At 61.5% G+C, this 17,222-nt stretch overlaps 2 protein-coding genes across 2 annotated transcripts; one reads left to right on the top strand and one right to left on the bottom strand.

The window, feature by feature from the left end:
• Positions 1-6,474: 6,474 nt before the first annotated feature.
• LOC308040953 (NACHT, LRR and PYD domains-containing protein 3-like) lies at positions 6,475-11,516 on the top strand (the record flags this gene model as incomplete). The annotated part of the gene is made up of 7 exons (XM_080345330.1): positions 6,475-6,757; positions 7,315-9,010; positions 9,531-9,644; positions 10,329-10,499; positions 10,727-10,900; positions 10,988-11,158; positions 11,300-11,516. The coding sequence occupies 7 exons, from the start codon at positions 6,475-6,477 to the stop codon at positions 11,514-11,516; spliced, it is 2,826 nt and encodes a 941-aa protein (XP_080201456.1).
• A 381-nt stretch (positions 11,517-11,897) lies between these two features.
• On the bottom strand, positions 11,898-16,353 carry LOC308040952 (scavenger receptor cysteine-rich type 1 protein M130-like; the record flags this gene model as incomplete). The annotated part of the gene is made up of 13 exons (XM_080345329.1): positions 11,898-12,013; positions 12,129-12,263; positions 12,546-12,629; positions 12,820-12,915; positions 13,054-13,197; positions 13,281-13,631; positions 13,710-14,018; positions 14,095-14,394; positions 14,555-14,866; positions 14,946-15,248; positions 15,355-15,672; positions 15,764-16,084; positions 16,158-16,353. 13 exons carry the CDS (start codon positions 16,351-16,353, stop codon positions 11,898-11,900), a joined length of 2,985 nt encoding a protein of 994 aa, XP_080201455.1.
• Positions 16,354-17,222: the final 869 nt, after the last annotated feature.

Raw genomic sequence — 17,222 nt, 5'->3', positions numbered from 1 at the left:
GACTGAGCATCACTCACCCCAAGACAGAAATTCAGAGGAACAAAGGGAAGGATTTTCAGGCAGGATGACTCTTTCCCATCACAGCTGTTTGGCAGGACACCGGGCCAAGGCGCTGGAGTAGTTTCAAGGGGAAGGATTCAGGAGATGCAGTGGGAGATGCGCAGAGCATGGAGCACAGAGGTTCAACCCACAGCGTGCCATCGCCCAGGCAGGCACGGGCACCCTGCGTCCCCAGCTGCTGCGCCACCCCTGCATCCCACCCCTGCATCCCACCCCTGCATCCCACCCCTGCATCCCACCCCTGCACCCCACCCCTGCACCCCACCCCGGGCAGCTGCTCAGGTCTTGCCTTTCTGCCACACTCACCATTTTGCAAACACACTCATTTTCTTTCTTTCAGAATGCTTTTCCAGCCCTCGCAGAGCCAGCAGTTCAGCCCCAGCAGCTCTGCGGCACTGGGGACACGCTGCAGCACCGAAAGGCGCCACATCCCTTCCTGGGGACAGGCTGGCACATCCCCAGAGATGAGATGAGGTAGGAGGCCACTAAAGCCCACAAGCCCCAGCAGAAGCTGAACCAGCAGCTCCCCATTGCTATTGAAAAGGTAATTATCACCCTGCCAATTACAGCTCCAGAGCTCAGCATCACTGACACCCCCTCCTCTGTCACCCCGAGGTCACACGCTGCTCTCGGCTCTGCTCAGCTGTCCTCCCATGGAGCTGGGTTACAGCCACCCCCAAAACACTCGGATCTTCCCAGGGAATAGGTGAGGATTCCCCAAAACCTCCACCCGACAGCCGGGCTGGGCCGTGGGGCACAGCTCAGGTCTCTGCGATGCCATCTCAGGAATAATGTCATGGCAGCATCAGCAAGAGTTTCATGCCGCCTTTCTGCCTCTTGGAGAAGGGTGAACAACTCATCCCTTTCCACCAAAGCTTTGCTTTTTACACCCAGCACCTGGGAAACTGCCTTTGGCAAGAGAGCGGATGCTCCCAATTTGGGGTGCTGCTCCCCAAGAAGCCAGGAGATGGTAACCAGATTGATGCTTTTAAGACCTCTTCCCAACAGTCAGTGGGTCTTGTATTTCTCAAACACCATATCCACAAGCAAAAAATAAAAAAGGAGGGTTATCTGACACATTAAAATAGCCCAAGCACTGCAGTAAGCAGCAGCAAATTGAACAGCCCTTTTCAGCTGCTGGGCATCCCAAACCCATCCCTTCCAACCAGCGCAGGATTGCACCAGCCTGCTGTGGCATCACCCTCCTCTGGCTCAGCTGTGGCCGGAAAAATGATTACGGAAGCAATTCTGCACGTGCAGAGCCTGGTCCTGAACCCACAGGCGGCAGCCTGGAAACTGTTGCTTTGCGCCTGAAATGTAAGAAGGCGCTGCAGGCAGCCCGGGCTGATTCAGCACCAGGCAGTGACCTTCCTGGGAGGCTCCTGGCACGCGCGGGGGTAAAATCCACCTCTTACCTCATCCTGCAAAACCACAGCGCTCTCCTCCCTGCAGAAAGCTGGGGAAGGATCCCCAAAATTCCTCCAGTGGAGAAATGCTCGTTCAGAGAGCTCCAGCCCTCCCCGCTGCCCCATCTGCCTCCCCGACACCCAAACAAGGATGGGGAGACCGTGCTGGGGTGTTCACCAGTCCCCGGTCCTGCCAGCGGAGGGGATGGATGCAGAGGGATGAATATTTGAAGACGAAGCATTATATTGAAGATGAAGCATTATATTGAATATTTAATACGAAGCATGTAGGGGAATTCTGGATATTTTTTCCCGCACATCCTACCACAATATGAAGGGGTTAGAGGCTGGCGTCAGGCACCATGGCTGAGAAAGGAGAGATGGGAGATGCTGAAGGTCAAAGCTGTGAAGGTCAGACTTGTGGAGGTCGGTCCTGGGCTGGAACGGGAGCTCGGCCGGCACGGTGCACCCTCCCACTCCTGGCAGCATCCTGCACAGCCCCCCCAGGGACGCGGGGCTGCCTCGGGAGGGTTTCCTCCGCTCACCACAGTGCCAAAGTTTTGCCGGACTGACAGTGGTTCAAGAAGAAAAATCCTCTTCCTTTCCCCTCTCCAGCCCCAGGAAAAGCCACCAGATAGTCACAGAGAACTGAGCAGGAACCAAATCAACAGGTCTCTCCAACCATACAGGGCACGGATGCACATAGACGCGGGGACATCAGGCTGAAAAGCCCGAGATATTCCCCGTGCCATGTTGGAAGCACCCATCTTGGAAGAGAAGCCCAGTCTGGTGCCCTCCTCCCTCCCACTCATTTGCTGCAGTCTTCTCCCTGTAGCTTAAAAATATTTGCTTCTGCCATCTCTCTCCATTTTGGTCTCTTTTTTTAGCCAGATATGTCTTTGTGAGCTCCTTTCCAGCACAAAGCAGGAGCCATATAAAAAACCATCCAAATACATCAAAGCTCTACTGCCCAACAGAACAACCCCCAGCTCCTTCCTGGGGAAAGGCCAGAACTAACAGCCAAGGCTGCTGCCTGCTCTCCTGCCTTGGGATTGACAGCAACTAACCAGAGACATTAAACCCACCCGGGCAGAGCGTGTGTGAACAAATACCACTGCCTGTGCAGACGGGAGAGGAAGCGGAGCTGGAAACCCGACCAAAACCTTTCCGTGAGGCGCAGAGGCTTTCCTGCCCAGGATGGAAGGATTTTGCTGGGGATGCTGCTGCTTCCCCCCCTCCCTCCCGGCAGCCCCGTTTCCAGCACCTGGCAGCTCCGCTTCTCTCTTCCCAGAGCCCCTCTGCCTCCAGGATCCTTCTGCAGCACCAAACCCCGGGCTCCAGCCTCCTGCTCCTCGCCGAAGCGCGGCAGCGGCCATCGCAGCTCCGGGCAGGCACGTCCCGGCACGGGCAGGCAGCGGGCAGGCTCCCACACGGCTGCAGAAACGCCTCCCCTGCCCGCCTGACCTTCAGCCAGCAGAGGAGACGAGCTGTGCTGGGCAGGGGGACGCTCAGGGCCGACCATCCTCACTCTGCTCGTGGTTTTGGGTTAAAAAAATATCACCGCTGCCTATTAACAGGGTGAGCTGCGTGGGTACGGCACGGCAGCCCCCGGCCTCCAGCCCGGGCAGCTGCGAGGACGGGGACACTCACCTTGAGCAGGTAGATCCGCGTCTCAATTTGGCTGCGTCACCCCGAGCGGGGACGCTGCGCATCGCTCTGCTGATACCCCGGCACCTCCGTCCCTTCGTCCCCCCGGGGGCTGGCGTGGTGGGGGGAGGCAGCAGCTCTTACCTTGTGTCCTCCAGCTGCACGGTCACACCTTGGGAGCTGGCTCTTGCGCAGAGACGAGGGAGGGGGAAAACTTGGGAGTTTCCCACAATGCACCTCTGCAGACTGCATGAAGATGGAGAGCGGGGCGGGGGAGGATGACAGCGCTCCAATCCGGAGGGGAGGGCTGGGACTTTGTGGCGGGGGACACAGGATGCCAAGGGGGGACCAGCAAGGCCAGCTGCGTCTGCACATCCCCTGTTATCTGGGGCTGAGCCGTGGGTCAGTGACTCAGGGCTGTCCCTGCAGCGCTGAGCCCTCTCCCTTGCTTCCCCAAACCCTGCCTGGGTTTGCAGCAATTACACTGAATATAACCATAAAGCTAGGGGGGAACATCCTGGGAAGGGGTGTCAACCTGATAAAGTGGGATAATTGTGTGTAAACAAGAGAAAAAGAGGAACATGGGGCTCCCTGCACCAGGATAAGGGATTTCTGAGCGTGACTGTCCTCAGCAGCGAGTTAGGAGGCTGCAATCAGTCCTGCCAAGGAGAAGCTCTGCACAGTGGAGGGACAGAGTTAAAATCCTGCACCTTTGAGCAGTTTTGTGCCAGCTCTGCTTCCCTTCTCCCCTGACCTGCCCCGTCACGTCCCGCCGGCCGCCCTGTCCCACCCCTTGCAGCAGGAGCCGCCCAGCAGAGACCCCACAAACCTTGTCGCAGCAGCTGCACCATTTGCCATCAGCTCCCAAGATGTTTGCCCTGAAAAGTCTGTTTGCCTCCCTAAACTCCCAACGTGCCTTAAAACATCCTTTCCCAACACCCCTCAAAACCAGCTTTGCTAAACAAGTCCCCCAAAGCATTTTCTTTTCCGTGACACCTCAGCTGGAAACCTCCTACCTGCCTCAATCCCAGTTTCTCCAGTCCCTTCCTCCTCCACCGGCTGGGTTCAGCCCCTCCTGACCAAAACACATGTACCCTGTTCATAAACTGGAGCATGAAAAGCAGGAGAGCAGGTCCCACAATAAGCTTTGCATTCATTTCATCCCTAGGCAGCAGAAACCCCCAAGGGAGCATTGAAACCCCCAAGGGAGCATCCCTCCTCGCCCAGAACCCCAATTTAACCCACCCATGGCTGGAGAGGGAGGAAAAGGCTCCACAGCAGCAAAAACCTGTGGCCATTAGGGCAGCAGCCAATTTTTCTTACCTCTGCACCTCCAGAGACACAGGATGAAGGACATTCCTCATGGTGGTTTGCAACAGCCACGGCAGGTTTGCAGCAGCAGCTGAAGCGCTGCCTGGCTCAGCACCCTGCAGTGCAAACACCAGCTCATTTGCCCCTGAAGGGCTATTAGTAGCCCCTGAGCAGCCCCACCTGGGACCTCCCCACCTGCTGCCACGGAGCTCTGGCCCTGGTCCTGGCTCTGGCTCCATCTCCTGACCCAGCTCCACCCAGGTCCATCTGCTCACCTGCTCAGCACCCGTCCCACAGTATTGACCTATAAGCATCCTAGCCCTATGCTATATTGCAATTATCATCATTAATACAATTTTGCAAAATTGTAAATGCAATTAACTGGACAGCAAGGTGCGTTAAGAGGCACAGAGCAATATTTCCATGAACCTCCAGCCTGTGAAGGTTCCCAAGCACCTCCCTGTAACCAGACAGTGATGCGGTATTTTCCCCTCCCCGTATAATTTCCAGTTAGCCAATATATTTGCCTTTAGTATAAGCAAAATTCTATTTATTATATTTATATATGTTTTACACATAATTATTTCAGCCTTTAACTAATCAAGTACTGCTGGGGCTTAATTTTCCGTGTTTCCAACACTTTTTTCCCTTTCTTGTACAGTTTCCTCCCCTAATCCCCTTGCAAGTTCCTCCTACACTGACGTGCTTGCCTGAGATGGCATTTGGTGTCTGTCACCAGGTCTGGCTGCTTCCCTGCAAACTGTTGTCCTGCGAGGCTGATCCTGTGAGCAAATAAACCCTCCAAGGGCATTATTATCATTTTAGGGCGTTTTTGCCATGCTTTACCAGAAAGTCCCCAGCCTGGGGGGCTCCAGGTCTCAACAGCTGTAACTCCCCACGCTCCCTTGAGAGCTGTAACAATTTTTATTCTTAGATCCCGAGTTATTATTATTGCTTTAAGTTGTTAGACCACGCTAAGCAAGCCCACAACAGGATCCAGGTTAGATATTTAATCATGAAAATAAATCCTCTTGCAGGATTTACTGGTTGCTCTGCCTAGACTGAAAGAAAATAAAGCTCCAGATGGGTGAAATCTGCCCAGGGACCTGCCTCGACTCGCGGCTCTGCCCTGCGCATCGCTGCGCTCCACCTCGGGTGCTTCCACCACCAGCACGTCAGCTCCACGGGTGCTGCAGACCTTCCCTGCTTCCAGACGGCAGCAGTTCAACCGAGTCGGTGCAGCTCCTGCCTTATTCAACTGTTTCACAGTATTATTTTCAGGCTTCCCGCGTGCTTTACCACGCATTCCATAGATTTTCTTCCCATTCTTTCTGAGCTTGGAAGAGAAATCTCATTTTCTTCATCTCTCATCATGTTTTCTATCCCCCTTTTCTCCAGCTGTACCTCCCGTGTTTTATTTCTCTACTCACATAATCGCCATCTACAAAGAGATGCGATGGCTTCTGCTTAGAGAGCAAAGCGCATTTGCTCTGGAAGGGCTGGAAATTCGGGGTTTTTTCAGCCAACCCCACAACCTGTTGGCAGGAGGAGCAGGAGCTGCCAGAGCCCTTTGGGTATTAAATTCCTCACCGGGGCGGTTTTCTGGAGGCCGGTGCCAGAGGCCCCGTGGCGAGAAGCAGGAAGGGCGTGCCGGATGCCGCCGCTCAAAACCGAAACCCTGCCGGCACGTGGGACGGGGATTTGGGGCAGCGCCAGGTCCTTCTGCAGGGTCCCCCCGCCCCGGTGATGCGGTGAGTCCCTCACGGCATGGCCGGGATGCGGTGCCAAGAGACGGGGCTGTCCCTGGGGCTGCGGGACTCCGCAGCTCCCAGGCTGGTAACAAACCCCCCAGGGTGCTTTTTTGGGTGTTTTTGGGGGGTTATCCCCATGGTGCTGGACCGTGCAGCCCTGTTGACCTTGCCATGTTGGGGTGACTGTCCCCATTCCTTCCAGCACAGGGAGAACTGGGCTGTATGGGACAAACTCGCTGCCCAGCCCCAAAACCTCATCACAATTTCCAACCATTGGTACTTCCAGGTGACATGCCGCGATGGCAGGGGAAGAGGGTGCGTTAGCCGTCCTCTTACGAGCTCTGCAGGGTCTCACTGTTAAAGACTTCCAGGAGTTTAAGACGAAGTTATCGGCGGTTCCCGTGGAAAGAGGGTGGAATATCCCCAAGGATTCCCTGGCCAAGGCCGCCCACCCCTGCGCGCTCGTCAGCTCCATGAGCAGGATCTACAGCCAGGACACCACGATGGACATCGCGATCGGGTTGTTCCAAGAGATGAACCAGAGAGACCTCGCAGAGAAACTCCTGGATGAGCAGGTGAAAGGTAGGAAACCAGTGTATATTTGTTTTTCTTTGTCTCTTTTTGCCCCTTGAGTGATCCTGGATACAAGCAGAAGTTGGTAAGAGCAGGTTTTGGTTTCCCAGGGAGCCTGGAAACACAAAGATGTCCTGGCAGGCAGGCGGGCAGGTCCTTTCCTCCTGGCATGGGGATTAAGGACATTTCTGCAGAGCACGTATTTGGTGACTCTTTGGAGCCAGAAGCATCCCCAGGATGGTCCCTTCAGCCCCAGGGGCACAAGCAGAGGGGGACGAAAGCTGCAGGTGGCCCCAGGCAATTGCGTTTGCTCTCAGGGTGGATGAGGATCACAGGGTGGGTTGATGGATCAAGATGACAGGGACACCCAGGAGAGGAGAAGGACCCCCCTAACTGACCAGAGGCCCTAAATTCTCACAGGCAATGTCCTTAGTGCCTCTGCCAGACTTAGAAAAGCCCGAGCATTGGAACAAGCGTCTCATTGGTGTGTCGGGAGCACAGTTGGGCTGGTTGGGGCTTCTCAGGGATCCCCAGCTTGGGGCTGACTCTGCTTCTGGCTGGTGCAGGGTACGAGCAGGAATACAGAGAGCACGTGGTCCAGGAGTTCTGCGGCTACAAAGAGGTGAACGCCCATCTCGGGGAGAACATGCCCATCAGCAGACGCTACACCGACCTGACCATCGCCAGGAAGCCCTGGAGCAAACACAGAGGTGAACATGAAGGTGTGGACACCAGCCATGGATGTGCTGACACCAGCAACGGAGCAGCCACTGTCACCGTCACTGTGCAAATGCTGCTTAAACCTGGCGAAGATGGGCAAACACCGCAGGTCGTGGTGCTGGTGGGGGCCCCGGGGATGGGGAAGACGATGACAGTCAGGAAGGTGATGGTGGGGTGGGTGGAAGGGACCCTCTACACACAGTTTGACTACATCTTCTGCATAGACTGTAAGAACATTGCCCTCACCAGGGAAGCGAGCGTGGTGGACCTCATTTCCACGTGCTGCCCTCACAGGCAAACACCGGCTGGGAAGATCCTGGCTGACCAGAAGAAGATCCTGTTCATTTTTGATGGCTTTGAGGCCTTGGGATTTTCTTTGGTTCAGCCCAAAGATGAGCTGAGCTCTAACCCATGGGAAGTGAAGCCGCTGGAAACCACCCTGATGAGCTTGTTGAAGAAAACTGTTCTCCCCGAGTCCTCCTTGCTCATCACCACGAGGCCAACGGCTCTCCAAAGCCTGGGGCGGTGCCTGGAGAGAGAGTATTATGCAGAAATACTGGGATTTTCAGCAGCCATGAGGGAGGAATATTTCCACAGGCATTTGGAGAATGCCAATAAAGCCGACGTGGCCTTCAGGTTTACCAGAGGCAACAAGATCCTCTACAGCTTGTGCATCATCCCTGTCATGAGCTGGATCGTCTGCACCATCCTTGAACAAGAGCTTTCCAAGAAGAAAAACCTTGTTGAGTGCTGTAAACCCATCACGCAGGTGAGTGTGTTTTACCTCTCCTGGTTACTGAAGTTCAGAGGTGGGGACAACCCACGGGACCTCCAGCGGTTCCTCCCCAAGCTTTGCTCCTTGGCTGCTGATGGCATCTGGAAGCACAAGGTTCTCTTTGAGGAGACGGACATCAAGGACCACGGCTTGGACCAGCCAGACCTTCTGCCCCTCTTCCTCAATGAGAAGATCTCACAGAAAGACCATGGAAACGTCTACAGCTTCACCCACCTGCACCTCCAGGAGTTTTTTGCGGCGATGTTTTACGTTCTGGAGGATGATGAGGAAATGGTCAGTGACTTGGGGGCTCTCACAAAGGACATAAGTATGTTATTAGAAACCTATAGTGAGTCCAGGAAGGATTTGAACTTAACAGTCCGATTCCTGTTTGGGCTGGTAAGCCAAAAATCAACAGAGCATGTGAACAAAATCACCGGGTGCAGAATATCACCACGAGCCAGGGAAGATCTGCTGAGGTGGCTTCAGAAGAGGCACAGAGGCATCGTCCATTCCGGCCAAGCACCAAAGGTGTCAGATTTGGATACTTTACACTTTGTGTTTGAGATGAACGATGAAAGCTGCACACAAAGCGCCTTGGCTGGTGTCACCGACGTGGACCTGCAGGACATCCAGTTGACTCAATATGACCAAATGGCTCTTTCCTTCTGCGTCAGGCAGTGGGGCGGGCTGGGCCGTGTCGCCCTCCGGGGATGCTCCTTCCAGCCTCAGGATCCTGGCGAAGAGCCGACCGTGGCGGAGTCCCGGTGAGTACTGACCCCTCTCTGCTCTAGGGACCCAAAATCACAAAGATCCCTCCTTCTTCACCCCAAAGGATGGGTTTAAAAGCATTTCAGTTCCTTCCACACGAGCACCAGCTTGTCCCCCCACTGGGGTTTAGTTCGTCAGCAGGGGATTTAACTTACTCTTGGGGAGAATTGTGGGGGAATAAGGATCACACAGGCTCCTCCATTCACCGCATGAGATGGGATCGATGGAGGTGGAGCATCTCAGCTCAACTTCCCAGCCCAAACAGGCTCCTCTGTGCCTGGGTGTCGATTTGGCTTCTTCTTGCATGCAAAGGGGAATCCCTGGGGCTGAAATTTTAAGAGCACCCCAAGTTTTGCTTGAGGGCAGATGACTCCTGATCGTTTGCATCTCCAAAGCCATGGAGGTGCCACTCGAGACCGCTCAAGCTTGCGCGGGGTGTGTGCCGGTGTTGAAGCCGGGACAACCCAGTGCTGGTGAGGGCTGCCCATGCCCCCATGGGGCTCTGTCCCCCCACAGCTCCAGCACCCCAGGAGCCGGAGAATGTCCCCTTCGGCAGGAAGAGCTGCCCCCCCACACCCACCTGCTCTGCCGGGCGCTGCGACACCCGGGCAGCCACCTGCAGGTGCTCCGGTAAGAACACAAACCATGACCGTGGTGCCACTCTCAGCACAGGGTGGGGTACAGGTGGGGCCTGGCCACCCCAGGGGCTGTGGGGTGCCGGTGGGGGCACCCAAACCAGAGGCCAGGGGGTGGGTGCTGCCCCAGCTCCCCGGGACCAGCAGCGGGTGTGGTCCCTCCCTGCTGATTGGCTGTGCTAAGGATGGGTGTGGTCCCTCCCTGCTGATTGGCTGGGCTAAGGGTGGGTGTGGTCCCTCCCTGCTGATTGGCTGTGCTAAGGATGGGTGTGGTCCCTCCCTGCTGATTGGCTGTGCTAAGGATGGGTGTGGTTCCACCCTGCTGATTGGCTGTGCTAAGGATGGGTGTGGTTCCACCCTGCTGATTGGCTGTGCTAAGGATGAGTGTGGTCCCTCCCTGCTGATTGGCTGTGCTAAGGATGGGTGTGGTCCCACCCTGCTGATTGGCTGTGCTAAGGATGGGTGTGGTTCCTCCCTGCTGATTGGCTGCACCATGGGTGGATGGATGAAGTTCTTCCATGCTGATTGGCTGTGTGGTGGGTAGGTGTGGCCCCTCCATGCTGATTGGCTGTGGGGTGGATGGGTGTGGTCCCTCCCTGCTGGTCGGTGGGTGGCAGGGGAGTCTATGGCCAGTGGGACAGGGTGTGATGGGCTGACGGGGTCTCTGTGTCTCCCTCAGGCTGTGCTGGTGCCGGTTGTCCCGGAGCTGCTGTGCGGAGCTGGCGGAGCTGCTGGCCCGTCACCCCAGCCTGGCCCAGCTGGAGCTGGGTGACAGCGCGCTGGGTGACACCGGCGTGCGCCTGCTCTGCCAGGGGCTGCAGCAGCCCAGCTGCCGCCTGCGCGTCCTGCGGTGAGTGGCCCCGGCACCCCCAACGCCCCATCTCCCATGGGGTGGAGCGCAGGTTCCCCAAAAAGTCCCTCTGGGGTGGCATCATCCCTCTGTCCCACCCTCCCAGGGTGAGGACCTCAAAAGCTGTGTCACCATGGTGAGGACTGTCACCATGGTGCGGTCTAACACCACGGTGGCACCAGCGGCCTTGGGCTGGCTCTGAGGGTCTGTCCTGCGGGTCCCGGCAGGCTGCGGTACTCCCGCCTCACCAGCGCCTGCTGCCAGGACCTGGCCACCGCACTGGCCACCAGCCCCTGCCTGGAGGAGCTGGATTTGTCCTTCAGTGAGGGGCTGCGTGACACTGGCGTGGAGCTGCTGTGCGAGGGGCTCCGGCACCGCGCCTGCCGGCTGCAGACGCTGCGGTAAGAGGACAGGGAATGGGGTTCCCTCCTTCCCCACCCCAATCAGCTCCGGTGAACCCCCCGTCCCCATTTGCCTCGGTCCCGCAGGCTGGGGAGCTGCCGGCTGACGGGCGCCTGCTGCCGAGCGCTGGCCGCTGGGCTGGCCGCGAGCTCCCAGCTCACCTGCCTGGACCTGAGCGACAACGAACTGGGAGCTGCTGGTGTCCTGCAGCTCTGCCAGCAGCTCCGGCATCCCGCCTGCCCGCTGCGAACCCTGGGGTAAGGGGCCTGGTGCATCCCTGTCCATCCCCAGCAACCCCGGGCCAGCACCCGCTGGGATGCTGAGGGACAGGTAGGAGGATACCAGCACCCAGGAGGGTGTTTTTAACAGCTTTTCTCCTTTTCTTCCTCTATTTAAAGCCTGAGCACGTGCGGGTTAAACGAGGAAGCGCTGCAGGAGCTGGCAGCTCTGCGGGCACTGAAGCCCGAGCTGAAGATCGGGGACCTGCTCGAGCAGGATGTGCCGCAGGTTGGGGCCATGGCCCGGCTGCCCTGTCACCACGGGGTCCTGCCGGGGGGCAGGAAGGTGCCCCCCGCCTTTCGGAGAGGTCCCTGCAACAACCAGAGTCGTTTCTAGCGCCGTTATCGGTGCTGCTGAAGTCCAAGGGAAGCCTCCACAGGGTTGAGAATCCCCATGTGCTCTTCCCCATCCCCACCATGTGTGGGTCCAGCCCCTGCCCCACATTCCCAAAGGATGGCTGATGCAGCAGGATGTGAGGCACGAGCCGTGGAAGTGAGTCAATAACCAATTTTGGGTTTTAATAGAGAAAAAAAAAGATAAATTTACAGTGAAACAATAAAAAATAAAAATTGCTGCAGCGCTGCGCGCGGGAGGGACACAGGAGCTGCTTTGCTGCTGCGCTGTGGCCCTGGGCAGCCAGAGGTGACCTCCGTGACCAGGGCCACCCCTTCCTGGGGACAGGGCCCCACCCCTGCACCTGTGTCCCCAGGGAAATCCTCACAGCGATGTCCCCAGGGTGCTGCTGCCAACATCATCATAGTCCGTGTGCCCCGGGGGCTGTGCCGGGGGGTCCCCTGTGGCTTCTGCAGGACTTGAGGGGTGGCAGCTCCCACCTTAGGGGACGGCAAAGGCTGGGGCTTTGCAGGGGCTGCTTTGTGTCCCTGCCGCATCCCCCGTGGATCTGCTGCCTGCTCCCCGCCCACGGCCAGTCCCCGAGGTGGCTCTTACCTGTGGCTGGGGCACAGCCCCAGCTCCTCCGTGTCACCCCCTCGGACATGTCCCCAGCGCTGGGAGCGGGGGACACTTCTGGCACGGCTGCAGCATCGTCGTAGACATCCGGGGAGCTGTGCTGGGCTGGGGACTCTGCCACAGGCACAGGGGACGGGGTGAACCAGGGGCGGTGCAGGGGTCTGGCTGTGCCGCCCACCTCTGGCCGGACCACTGGGGATGTCCTGGTGCCAGCGGGGCTGCAGGATCTCAGCCAGAGCCCCAGCAGTCATTAATGACACTAATGACACTAATGACAGCCACAGCTGAGCTGGGCTCGCCTGGCTGAGCAGGGGCCGTGTCCCCTCGTGTCCCCGGCACCTGGCCATGTCCCCTCTCCCCGGGGCTTCCACCACGTTCCTGTCCCTGTGTCCCTACCTGGGGCTGCCTTGGGGTCGCTCTGCTCCACACCATCCCCAGTGTAATACGGCAGCTTCGTCCCCGACCCTTCTGACAGGGAGCCTGGCGGGGGGAGGACGGGCTTTGGGGTGGCTGGAGCTGGCACCGTGGGCAGCACGGCCTGGGGGGACCAGGGGACACCCCCGTGCCGTAGGAACCAGCCGGTGCCGCAACACCAGGACCCGCTGGGGCTGTGGGACAGAGTTGCCCCCTCTTTTGGGAGAAGCTCCAGGCACGGGGGGGCTGCACCCACCTGAGCCACTGGGCACCTCCTGGTACTCCGGGTCCGGGGTGTAATCCAGCTCCTCGTATACGGCATCAGAGACGGCGTCCGCAGCTCCACCAGGGCCTGAAATGACGGGCAGCGCTGACCCGGGGCCGTGGGGACCGTGGCTGGCACCGGGGTCACCCTCTGAGCCACCCCCTGGAGCGGGAGCCCCAGGACCCCCAAAGCGGCTCTGCCCCGGCACCCACCCCCAGGACCCACCTCGGCGCCGAGCCCGGGCACAGCACATCTGCACGGCCAGGGCGCCCAGCGCCAGGAACAGCAGCGTCCCCAGGACCACGCACAGGACCGTGGACACCGGCACCGACCCCGCCGCTGCCATCAGGGCGGTGCTGCTGGGGACACCTGCGGGGACATGGCCGGGCGGCGTGAGGAGGGGACCCCGGCCGGCCCAGCACAGCGGGTGCTGCCGGCACGGGCACAGCTACCTGGGGACGGGCTGGGCGTCCCGCTCGTGCCATCAGCGTCCTCGTCACAGGCGACATGGGCGTCCCCGCCGGGGCCGCAGTCCTGCAGGCGCCAGGGTGCCGAGGGACATCGCCACAGCCACTGGGTCCCCTTCTCGCAGCCCAGCCAGGCCAGCCAGGCGGGGGCCGCGTCCCCGGGGGGCGCAGGCTCCAGCCGCCCCCCGTCCCCGCAGCCCAGCTGGCGGCAGGCGGCGATGGCCGTGGCGGGGCTGGTGCCGTTGGCACAAACGCCGCCCCAGGTGCCGTTGTGCAGCACCTCCAGGCGCCCGGCGCAGCGGCCGCTGCCGCCCGCCAGCCGCAGGGACAGCTGAGCTGCAAGGGGGGACGGGGGTCACGGCACTGACCGGGGATGGGCCCCCGGCCCCCACTCTGGGGCTGCACGGCACTGACCTGAGCAGACGGCACCTGCCCCTCCACCGCGCCGGCAGCCGCGCCGTGCCGAGCCCGGACAGGCCCAGATTGACGCCTCGGTCCCGGCGCAGCCTCCGGCATCCGGCCACGGCGTCCCCGCGCCGGCACCCAAGTCGCCTGCTCCCGGTGCCGCCAGCGCCGTGCCGCAGCCCAGCTGGCGGCACACGACGGTGGCGTCCGGGAGGCCCCAGGTGTCCTGGCAGGCGGTGGCCCAGGTGCCATTGGCGTAGAGCTCCACGCGCCCGGCGCAGCGCCCGGGGCCACCCGCCAGCCTCACCCGCCGGCTGCCTGCGGGGACACAGGGGACCGGGCTGCGGTGACCGCTCGGGGAGCCGGCACCCCCGGCCCTTCCCGGGACACTCACCCGAGCAGACGACGGCCACCTCCTCGGGGCTGCCGGTTGGCGCGGTGGCCGTCCCGGAGACGTTGCACCGTGCCAGGCTCTCCTCGGTGCCGGCACACCGCAGCGCCACGCTGCCCCAGCCCGGCACACCGGAGACTTTCTCCAGCACACCGCAGCCCAGCTGCCGGCACACCACGCTGCCAAGCCCGGTGTCCCACGGCCCCGCCGCCACGCGGGCCCATGTCCCGGGGCTCGTGGCCACCTCCAGCCGCCCGTCGCACCGGCTCTCCCCCTCCACCAGCCGCAAGGCTTCGGCAACACCTGCAACATCCCCGGCGGTGCCGTGGGGCCGCAGCACCAGCCGCGTAGAGGCCCTGGGGGGATGCGGCTCAGCCCTCCCCTCGGCCCAGAGGACCCTGTGTCCCTCGCTCCCAAGTCTTAGGGTGCCCCAAAAGCCCCCGAGGGCTGTGCCCACACACACCTGAGCAGTTGACGGCAGCGGCGTGGCCGGGGGGACAGGGCGGCTCCCCCAGCACCGCCGCGGGGCACTGGCCCGGGTGCCATTCGTTCCCGTCACAACCGAAGCCGTCGCGCCACATCGGCCCGTCCCCCGCGCCGAAGGAGCCTCCCGGCGGCACGGCGATGGCGGCGCCGCAGCCGAGGTGGCGGCAGAGGACGTGGGCGTCGGGCAGGTCCCAGCCCGTGGCGCAGAGGGACCCCCACGTGCCCCCCACCTCCACCTCCACCCGCCCGGCACAGCCGCTCTCACCCACCAGCCGGAAACCCGTGTAGGCTGCGGCAGAGGAATGGTGTTAGAGGGGGGACGGCAGCAAGGGGACCCCCCGACACCCCCCGCTGTCCCCAGCGCTTACGGGAGCAGACGATGCCGGCCTGGCTGGTGCAGCCGGGGCCGCGGGGCGGCTGCCGGGAGCAGGCAGAGAGGAGGGTTTCGGTGCCGAAGCACTCGAACCGCAGGTCCCAGAGCGGCCCCGTTCCTGTCCCAGACTGGCCGGTGCCGTGGATGGCGAGCACCGTGCCGCAGCCCAGCTCCCGGCACACCACCTGCGCGGCCTTGACGTCCACGTGTTCCTGGCAGACGCTGGCCCAGGTTTGTCCCCTCCGCACCTCCAGCCGCCCGGCGCACGCGGTGTCACCGCCGACCAGCCGGGCAAACCCTGCCGGCAGCGGCACAGGGAGAGTGGTGAGGGATGTGCCAGCACTGGGGGCGGTGGGGAGGGATGTGCCAGCACCAGCACGTCCCCAACACCGCCCGGCTCCTACCTTGGCAGGTGACAGCAACGTCAAAGCTGTGAGAAACATTAAAGGGTCCCCAGCCTCGGATCTTGCAGTCCCAGAGCGTGGCCTCATCCCCGCGGCACTCCATGTCCAACAGGCTGATGGGACCGTCCCCTTCGCCAAAGCTGGCAGCAGTGGCGTAGGCACCAGTGGCCGAGCCACAGCCCAGGTGTCGGCACACCACCTCGGCCTCATTCATGTCCCAGGCATCATCTGCCACCGAGCCCCATTGACCCTGCAGCTTCACCTCCACCCTCCCGGCGCAGGGACCCCCGCCGGCCACCAACCGCAGCTCCACCGCCTCTGCACCGGGACAGCAGCACAGCCTCAGCCCTGCCTGGGGACAGCCCAGCACACAGCGTGTGTCCCGGCATGGCCAATGGCCCCACCTCACCTTTGCAGATCACCCCCAAGTCCCACTCGTGGTTGCAGTGGTGCTGTCCCCAGCCCAAGTTAGGACACTGGTGCAGCATCTCCTCGGTGCCCCGGCACCAGAACGGGTGCAGCCAAATCCGGCCGGTGCCCTGCCCGAACGGGGCGTGGGATGACGCCTTGGCCACCCCGCCGCAGCCCATTTGCCGGCACACCACGGTGGCCCAAGTGGTCTCCCAGTTGAAGTGTACGTTACAGACAGAGCCCCACTCGCCGTTGTGCTTCACCTCCACTCGCCCGGCGCAGCGCCCGCCGCCGCCCACCAGCCGCAGCTCCCCGGTGCCTGCGGCAAGGAGGGTGCTCAGCCCGGCACAGTGGGTCCCTGTCTGCCCCCTTGCCCACCACCCCGCACTCACCCCCGCAGAGCTGCACCCACAGCAACAGCCCCAGCACCCCGACAGGGACCATCGTGCCGTCCTGGCTGCCCCGCCACGGTGACACGGGGGATATATCGGCAGTGGGAGCCAATGGAGGGGGCAGCACCTTTTGAGCCGTTATCAGGCGGGTTATCTCCGGGCTGTCAGAACCCCGGCCTCCAATGATCTGCTCCATGCCCAAATATGAGGCTCAGCTCCGCTTCTGGCGTCACACACCTCGTCACCCGGATGGCCCCGGGGGAACCAGCCCCCCCGGGACACCTGCTGCCACCACCTCCCCACCCGGGTGCCCCCGTGGGGCTGATGCTGCTCCCACAGCCCAGTCTGATGGCGACAGCATTCACCCAAAATCCTCCCAGACCCTTCACGGTGCCGCCCTGGGCAGCGGCACGAGGCAAAGCCCAAGGCCCACGGCACGCCAGCACCCACCCTTGGGGCGCTCCCCTCCCTGGGGGGTTCTGGAGACCCCACGGGGGCCTCTGAGGTGACAGCCACCCCCCGGCTCACCGCGCTGTTCGCAGACGGCACATCCCCGGCTCCTCGCGGTGCCGGCGGCACATGGCGGCTCTGCCCGCGCTGCCTGCAGGTGCGGCCCCGCTCGCCCCGCGGCGCGGGCAGGAAGGAGACGGTTTCCCCAGGCGGGAACCCAGTGTCGGCATCGACCGCACGCGGCTCCCGGCCACCTGCGCTGCCAGCGATAACGCCGTGCTCCGGCACACCGCGGTGACGCCGCTCAGGGGGGAACGGTGCCGGGGGACCCACCTGGCTCAGCCAGCACTGAGCACCAGCAAAACCCGCTGCGCACGGGGGGAGGAAGAGAGCGGCAGCTCCCTCGAGGTGTTGGTGTGTGCGGACAAGGACGGGGCTGAGCCTCCCACGGCCGTGGGACCCGCTGGGCTCCGGCAGCGCTGAGCCGTGCTGGTGCCGATGCTCTGGCCGGAGCGGTGTGACACGGAGCAGGGTGAGGAGGGGGTGACATGGCTGCAGCTTTTCCAGCCCAGCCAAAGACACCAAAAGTGCAGGAACAGCCCAAATTGCGGCGAT

The sequence above is a fragment of the Nesoenas mayeri genome (assembly GCF_963082525.1).
Source record: "Nesoenas mayeri genome assembly, chromosome: 5".
NCBI classification, from domain to species: domain Eukaryota; kingdom Metazoa; phylum Chordata; class Aves; order Columbiformes; family Columbidae; genus Nesoenas; species Nesoenas mayeri.
The sequence above is the reverse complement of the archived record's forward strand: the minus strand, read 5'-3'. Positions and strand labels throughout refer to the sequence as shown.